The 8,815-nt window shown below is 39.5% G+C and overlaps 1 protein-coding gene across 1 annotated transcript; it reads right to left on the bottom strand.

Annotated features, from left to right (window-relative positions):
• Nucleotides 1-408: 408 nt before the first annotated feature.
• Nucleotides 409-5,232, bottom strand: C1H1orf53 (chromosome 1 C1orf53 homolog). Its single transcript, XM_011746510.2, has 3 exons — nt 4,852-5,232; nt 1,786-1,887; nt 409-546 (listed from the first exon to the last, which is right to left on the bottom strand). The coding sequence occupies exons 1-3, from the start codon at nt 5,113-5,115 to the stop codon at nt 475-477; spliced, it is 438 nt and encodes a 145-aa protein (XP_011744812.1). The 5' UTR covers nt 5,116-5,232; the 3' UTR covers nt 409-474.
• Nucleotides 5,233-8,815: the final 3,583 nt, after the last annotated feature.

Here is an 8,815-nt window from a genome sequence, read left to right as displayed (position 1 = left end):
TTGATGCAGGGCGGCACTTCTTGGGCATTCATATGCTGCACGATATATTATATCAATCTCCATATAGCTTAAGATATAAATAAAATGAAGAATATATTAAAATTCTTCTATTTGCCAGCAACCTCCCTTGGATTGCTAACACTGAATGAGAAAACAGTAGGAGAACGGAGGCTAAGAAAAACCAAGAGCTACTAATGTGACCCGATTGCTACTATTTATTTAGTGGAACAGCCATTATTTTCTTTCTTCAACATATGTGTCTGATAATGAAGCAAAAAGAAAGGAAAATAGCTATCAATGTGCCATTTCAGAAACACACAAACATTTGTTAGCTTTTTCATTTTATTGATGTTCTTTTAATATATGTATTTAGGATTAAACTAGTGTTCAAAACTAATAACCCAGCAATTCTGAATTAGGGCTTTATTTTTTTAAAAATACAAGCACAGTTAGAGAACAGAGATGAAATTGTTGTCAAACATAAAAATATGAATTGAATTGCTTCTTTTTAGATGGATCTTTAACATTGACTTGACCATACGGACACTGCAGAAGAAATAAAACAAATTATTACTAAATATTTAACAATCATCTTGAAAAAGCAGACTTCTCATGGTGACAAAAAGAGACTGTTAACAATTTTATATAGATCATTTGATCTATCAGGTCCTGCAGACTAAGAGAATATTGGCAACCTCAGGCAAATGGTCCTAATTAGCATCCAAGAACAATTTCCTAAATTCATCCTTCCAAATTTAAGAATTTTACTGTCAAAAAAATCCACTTTTAGAAAATCCTCAAGTCCTCAATTTACAAAAAGCTCTTAGGCATTTGATTAGAAACAGCTAAGGGCACAGGAACATACATAAAATGGAAGGTTTAATTTTTAATCCTGGGTATAGTTAATACATGCATTTAGTGTCTATTCTTTAATTATAGAGTGGCCAGTTAAAGGAAATTACACCTTCTTGCACCAAAACATACAAAGTATTCTGTAAACAGAGGTTGTTACTGTTTATAATCTTGACCTATAACAATTTACCTCACCACTTTGCCTTTAAAAAGTAATAGTGAAGAACCCATTTCCATTTATTTTTTGCTTATAATAGGGAAGGAGAAGTTAGTTTATCTTAATTAGTGAACATAGAGAGGTACCTATTGAAATAAACATTTTAGGAAATGTATAGGCACTACATGTGGTACAATCTTGTTTCACAGTTATTTCAAACACAGACTGGAAAAAAGCCACAGGAAGAACCAGAGAGAGGAAGGGTGGGCAGGGGGGGAGAGAGAGAAAGAGAGAGAGAGAGACAGGAGGAAAAATGGGAGGGAGTGAAGGAAGAAAAGAAGAAAAGAAAAAATCATTATCTGAAGGAAACCTACCTCTCAATGCTGGGTGAGTTTCTATTTATTCAACTAATAAAGAAGAGGGACCTAGTTTGCAACATTCTAGATTTCTTTTCCTGCCCTCTTTGTACTTGCCTAATGAAAACAACTTATTTGAAACCCCATGAAAAGTTTCCTTGTAATAAAGAGCTCCCATGAATTTCAAATCACAGCATTTCAAGGAATTGATGCTCACAGTGAAATTTTACAAAACTCCATTAACTTTAAAGGTCCTACGTTGGTACTAAGGACTTCATTGTCGTTGGCTAAAGTAGCTTGTAAAAAGTGCGCTCCAGGTCTATTTGGCTTTTTTATTTGACTTGTTGTTCAAATAATAGGTATTTACGAAGTTACAGAAGCACCGCAAACTGCTGCTGTAATGCGAGAATTGCTACTCACATGTCTGCAAGCAGAGCCACAACATTCACCTCTTTGCAAGTGGGCAATCTGTGTGAGCACCACATAGCCAGTAGCTGGATCCACATAGTTTAGCTGGCCAGCCTGAAGTGCAATAAAATGAAACAATTCATTAATCTCAATATTCATCATATCTCCTCACCATTATGTCTACTCATAAAATACTGCAGAAAATTTTAAACAATATTAAACTTCTTCCCAGCAGTTTTAGTGGCACTTGCAATTAAAGACCAAAAGCACTCCAGCATTATATACAATCCAACTTTATGTAACATAAGGAGAAAATATACAGTTTGAGAAAAATGAGAAGTTGATGGAAAAACAAGAACTCCTCTGTACCTAATAACTATGTAGCCACTGCTCTGATATTTTTCATTTGGTTTCTAGGTAACAAGCTTAATAACAGGTGATTTAAATGATTTTAAGAGCTTAAGAGGCTGAAAATGAACTTTCACTCAGAAGTTGCAGTTGGAATTTCAGTACTTAAAATATGTGGATAATGATTTAAACTTACAGAAAAGGCGCTAATCAAAACCAACGGTCCTTATAGAAAAGTATTACCTTTGCTATTATTGAACACTTTCTTTACCTTCATGTGTTACTTCATTGCACATTTTATACTTTTTTTTTTTTTTTTTTTTTTTGCTGGTGTGTTATTAGTTGTATTTTTAAGTGAAAAAAAAGTATTGTTTTAACATATTAACTCTCACTGCTTTGACAAGTTTGATCAAAAGAAACTTTTATTGTACTATTTCAAATGTCAAGGAAGTATATTCTATCTACATTCAAACATGACTTAAAAAGGCGTCTCAAGTACTTTGTGGGAAGGGAAAAGTAAATAACACAACCTTTTCTGTGGATTTGGGTCGTGTGGATGATATTACTTAGCCTTGGGTTTTTGTAGAGGAAAGTTCCCATGCACTTTTTATATAACCTTTTTACCACGCAGTAACTCAGTGTGTATCAATCTTGTACAGAGCCTTTTTCATTAAAATATACATGAAACTTGCATATCTTATGACAAACACACTTTGTATGAACCACCAACAACTTCTTCAGTGTCTTATTTAATGGCAGAATATTTTATTCTGGTTGAAGTTTTAACCCAATGTTTCATGAATAACGTGTGTAGCAAAAGGACAGGCACAGTTAAGTCTAGTCTCACCCTAATGCATTCCAGCAAAGGTAGAGCAGGGCAGGGCAGCAGAAATCCAAGCAAGTCCCAAGGCTGGTCTGAGAGAGGCTTCCCAAATCCAGTGGGACCACAGAAGCAGATTACAGGAAATCAGGAGCACTCAGCACTACCTTAGAATGACCGATTGTCAGGACCTCACTTCTTTATTTATTTACAAAGCTCCTGTTTGGAGACTTGGAAGAAAAACAAAAAAACACTAGGAACTCTGTAGCAGGCTTCTTTTCACTTTTCATAGCTTCTGGGAGTCTTCTGAGGGCAATTATCTGGCAACCTGGAAGCCTAACAGATTGCTCCTGCGCATGCGCCTGCTCTACAGCTTTCCATGTTGATTGAGCACCTCTGAGCTTGCTGGCTGCCCACAAAAACTTAATTTGTCCTCAGTAAATGAGCGTCACGTAATGGTGGCCACAGACAAAGATGAGGCAAGGGTGCTGACAGTTTGACTGGAGAGCAAGATGTTCAGTGATGCGCATCGGTACCCAGAGAAAGGTAAGAGAGCTATCTGTCTTGAGGCTGGAAGAAGGACCATCGTGAGGGGGCTCTGATTTGTCGAAAAAGAAAAACAAGCAGCTTGTTATTTACTGGGCTTACTTATGGTCTCCTGGATAGTCATTTAACCTGTGATACTGACATGATGAAACAAGTGTGGATTTCCCGAGTGAGAAAAAGTTCCTTTCCTTCCCTAGGCTGATTGAAAATTTCTTCACATGATACTGGTGTTTGCTCTAAAGAGAATGAAATTTTTCTTTAATATCTACCATATCTATATGGTGAATTATGAGAACAAATTACATACTTCTTTTTTTTTTTAAAAGGAGAGCATAACCAAGAACAATCAAAAGCTGCCAGTCACTTCCTGATGAGTCTTTATTCAGTTTCAACACTTGAACGGTTCAGACCGACATGGATTCTCAGGGCCTACTAACTGTCATTACTGAAATAAGTCAATTTGAGGTAAGCTCTGAGATTTTCTTCTCTACCCCTTTGGCTTAAGTCATACCATATAATATCAGTCCCATCAAGTACTGGAGGCACACACACACAGCTTATTAAATGGGTTCATTTCATACTTCTTTTCTATCTTTAGTCAGTTTCTCTTTTTTTCTGTTTCTTTTGTAAAGGTAATAACATAACCAAGCTGCCTTTAAACTCACGCAGACTGTGTTAGAAGGCGTAAAGGGAGAGAAGTTTAGATACTGGTACTAACAGGCAATTGTCAAATCCGCAAAACAAGAGAAAACAGCTCGAGTGTCTACAAACGCCAGATTGTAGTTCCCTCTACTCCGCCCGCTAAGAGTTAAGAGAAAGGACAAGAAGCCAATGGAAAAATTAAAATAAATGTGTCAATGTCTTATTTTTTTCATTTTTAAGAATCACTGGATGGCTAAGTGTTCAACTGACAATGCAGAAAAACACACATTTTTGTTGTGACTTCTCAGTCTCTCCACTTTCTCCATCAATTCCTTGACACCCCCTTCCGCAACACACACACATACACCACAAAAGAGTGCACCGGCAGTGGGTCCTACACCGCGACCGGAGTTTAGCTCGGACGCTGATTGGAAAACCAATCACACTCATACTCAAGACAGATACAGGGTAAATAAACCCTTTGTCTAGAACGCGAACTGTGGCCAGTTTTCCCGCGAAAAGGTCGGAGCTGGAAGCTAGTGTGCGTGCCGCGTGTCGCCCGAGGCAGGACAGCACCGGCGTCCAGCAACTCTTGCCTCTGCCCGGCGGCCTTCGGTCCGGAGAGGCCCGGGATGCGCAGGCGCGCCGAGCCCCGGGCGGCCGCGGCGGGGGCGGGGCGGGGCGGGGCGGGGCGGGGCGGGGCGGGCAGGAGGGGGTCTCACCGCGCAGGCGGCAGCGTGCAGCTCTGCGATCCGTCGCTCCGCCACCGTTAACTCTTCGCTCACCGAAGGCCTCGCCGCTTTCTCCGGCCTACTCGGCGTGCCGGGCGCGGAGCCGCCGCAGTTTTCCTCGTTAGCAGAGTAGAGGGTTAAACTGAGCTGCTGTCGGAACCCAGCTCGGACCCAGAGAGGTGCTGGCGGTGGGGCGGCGGGAGGTTGCCTCCAGAGCGCGGGACCCGCCAGTGCCCAGATCTGCCTGGCCGCCATGCCGCCGCCGGTCTTGGGAGGCGGAGCACCCGGCGCTGGGGCCCCGAGGGGCGACCAACGCGGGCCTGAGCCCGGCGAGCCGGTCTTGGGCAGCTCGTGGCCACCGCTGCGTGGGGTCGGTTTGCGCTGCCAGGGGAGCAGGTGGAGGCCCACGGACTGAGCCTTCTGCCTTCACCACCGGGCCCGCTGCGGAAATAAAATGGGCTTTTAAGGCAGCTAACGAGGCTCTAATGAGCTGCCAGGACGGGGAAGAGCCTGCTGTTTCCACATCTTTGGACTTGAATTCTAAGCTCTTCTTCTTCTCCCCCCACGCCCACCCAGCTGAAAGGTTGACATTTTTTCTCATGTCAAACTGGACTTGGGATCATTCAGTATAATCTCCACTACTGTTAAGATCCCAGGAAGTGATCAAAAGACCTGAGGTTTGTGAATCACCACCTTGGGCCTATCCAGAAAAGGCTGAGTGTTTCCAGGTAATATGTGATACGAATAAAGGTGGAAGTGGAGCCTTCTTTGCTTGGTTCTTTGGCCCACCCTAAAATAAGGGCCAAAAGTAAAATCGTACACTGAATAAGAAAAGGTGTTGTGTTCATGTTGCTGAATAGTTACAAAATAAAAACTAAAACCCTTTTTCCTTTCTGATAGTTGAAAGTTATCTTGATACCGTCACAGAATTGAATTTGAGAAAATTATCGCAAGCCCAGGAGGTAATTTCAGGTGTTAGCATTAAATTAACACCACCCCTTCTTCCTACCCCCAGTCTGGGTTTCAAGAAAAGGAGGGCTGAAGAGTACCAATTTTGTTAGTGCTCTTCAATATTGAAGAACTGAGGGCAGGAATTTATCTTTGAGGACAAAAGTTGATTCTTCAGCTGTATAGGAGAAAGGTGACTAAACCACTATAGACCATCACTACGTGTTTTTTTGGTTTCTGTGTTTACCATGCAACCCTGTAGTCATATTGTCATTTTCTTAAATCTTAGCAGGAGCTGATCGAAACAATCCTATTGGTTCATTAAAAATCTCAGTGAATTAATAAATTGGAATTCTGTTTTGCAAATTGGTTTTCTTTTTGTTGGAATAAAAAATTAGGATCTGGAGACTGTTTAGTAATCTGAGGAGAGTTTAAAATCTGGAAAGCGAAGGAGGGACCCTAGGGAAAGCTGTGGAAGAGTGGGACCAAACTTGAGATCACCAAAAATGAACAACTGTGATGTTACTCACATTCACCATAAGTCAGGTCCCCGCACCAACAAAAACCTGAAATTAATTTATTGCATTGTCTTTAAAATTAAGGATCAGGATCCACTAATAGGCCATGTCATCGATTCAAAGGGTAGAGACAGCATTTTACAGGAATGAAATAGACTAGACCATATTTAAATAGAAAATAATAGAACTATCTTATCTAGGAAGAGTACGTATTGTTACATGAAATTCTTTTGGTGGAGATGAGAGGGTGTTAGTGACTGTAAAGGGCTTGAACAACAGAGATCTTGTGGGTAACAGAATAATTCTTTATCTTGACCATGATGATTACACAAATTTATATGTGATAAGATGCCATGGAGCTATACATACGTTGTTTTAATGTCAACTTCCTGGTTTTCATATTGTACTGTTAGCATTAAGGTGTGAGCATTGGGGGAAACTGGGTGAAGTAAATACAGTACCATATCTGCAACTGCATGTGGACCTATAATTATTTCAAAATTTAAAAACTAATTTTATTTTTTTTGAGACAGAGTCTCACTCTGTTGCCAGGCTGGAGTGCAGTGGTGCAATCATAGCTCACTGCACTCTCTAATTCCTGATTTCAAGTCATCCTCCTACCTCAACCTCCCGAGTAGCTGGAACTACAGGTGTGTGCCACCATGCTTGGCTAATTTTTTATTTGTAGACACGGGGTCTCCCAGTGTTGCACAGGCTGCTTTTGAACTCCTAGATTCAAGGGCTCCTCCCACCTCTGCTTCCCAAAGTGCTGTGATTACAGGTGTGAGCCATCACGCCTGGCCTAAAAACAGCAATTTTAAAGAGATGTAGAAATGAATTTCGGATTATTTGGTAAAGCAGATTACTGAATTAACCAAAAACTTTTTTTTTTCTGTCTTCTCCATTCCCATTATCATTTAGATGTTGAATAGATTACCTGCCCCCTTCAATTTTCATTTGATCTTCATACTTTAGAGTCCATGTCATTTCTCACCAAGTAACTTTCATTCATTATGTCTCTTGTTTTAGAAAACCTCCTCAGGGCTTTACCCTTAGCTTATTCTATCATGTGCTTATTTCTCAGATTCTCTGTGCTCATAGTAGACGAAACTGTATGAAAGTGGGGTACTAAGTCCCACCTTAGAGTGTTGCATAAAGTTTGAACTTTATTTACAAAGTATTTACATTTAGATTTGCCCTAGAAAGAGTCATTTTGTGCCACAACTCTGTGTGTAACATGTAATGTAATATTTGATATATTTTATAACATTGATTATATCATTTGGGATATTTGTGTTAATATTGAACATGCTTGTTATGTTGGAGGTGGGGAGATCAGAGAAATGTATTCCCCTAGATTTCATTGATATTAATTTTTAAATAGGTATGTTAGGACTCTCTAGGTTGCAAGATACAGATTACACAACTCAATCGGGTTACAATAAAACGAATGTGTTTGCTCATATAACCATGAAGCATGACTTGATTCAGGATTCAACAGGGCTTGGTTTTCATTTTTCTGCTTAGCCTCTTCAATGCTAATTCTCTTTTCAGGCAGGCATTTTTCTCATTGGTGAAATATAGCTGCAGACAGCTCCCATGGTTTCATCCTTTCTGGTCCTTGTCCTGTCAGCCATATCTTTATCATGTGCCCATTTCAGAACCAGTCTTTTGAGTATAGATTATACTTAAGCCAATCAGGGTCTATCCCTGGATCTGCCTCTGGGCAACCAATCCAAATCTATTGCTGAAAATGGCCTGTATTAATGCTGAGGATACAATTCACAAAAGACCACTATAGCGTGACTTTCAAAAGCAAAGAAAATTCCGCCAGCCCACCCAGTCCTTTTTAATATTTAGTATTTAAAAGTTCATTTTTAAAGTTTTTTTATGTTCCTCTGTCCCCTCTAAAAGCCTTCCTTTGATTTCTCACAATTATTTGTGCCATTTCAACTTTTTGTATTTTTTTGCATTGTTTTCCCAACAGGTCATAATAGGGAACATGTCATTTTCATCTTTTTATCTCCACAGCCCAACTTGTACTTCTGCAGAAAGTATTACGGTACAAGGTGAATAATGAATAATGAATTTTTGAATGGATAAATGAGTCAGCAGTTTTTTATTCTCAAATACATATTCCTAATTACTGGACAAAAATGTCATGAAATTTTAATATTAAATTTCTATACATAGTATTGCATATTTGAAAATATGTATTGTTGCAAATATTTCTGTAAAAAACTAAGTGAAAGAGATACTAAATCTGAAATCTTATTGAATTATATTATTAAATGACCTATTTTACTGACAAATAAGACAGATGCATATATTATTAAATGATCTGATCTAAGCCCTTGAGATGCTGCCTTTGACTTTAAGTGTTACCTTTTAATGAATTATGAATGTATTGAGCTGATAGTGGACAAATTATTGCTGGAACCACAGAGCTACCAACAGACTTCTTGTCCATTTACTGCCGGTTTTGCACA

This window comes from Macaca nemestrina, chromosome 1 (assembly GCF_043159975.1).
Source record: "Macaca nemestrina isolate mMacNem1 chromosome 1, mMacNem.hap1, whole genome shotgun sequence".
NCBI lineage: Eukaryota > Metazoa > Chordata > Mammalia > Primates > Cercopithecidae > Macaca > Macaca nemestrina.
Note: the sequence above shows the minus strand (reverse complement) of the source record. Positions and strands in the feature narration are given on the sequence as shown.

What these genes read in the sequence shown, in the direction of transcription:
- C1H1orf53 (XM_011746510.2), bottom strand. Translation starts at nt 5,115, where the DNA reads ATGGCGGCCAGGCAGATCTGGGCACTGGCGGGTCCCGCGCTCTGGAGG. An exon ending in TGCACGCTGCCGCCTGCGCG is followed by an intron (nt 1,888 to 4,851) that starts GTGAGACCCCCT and finishes ATTGCACTTCAG; the next exon opens with GCTGGCCAGCTAAACTATGT. An exon ending in GTGGCTCTGCTTGCAGACAT is followed by an intron (nt 547 to 1,785) that starts GTGAGTAGCAAT and finishes TTTCTTCTGCAG; the next exon opens with TGTCCGTATGGTCAAGTCAA.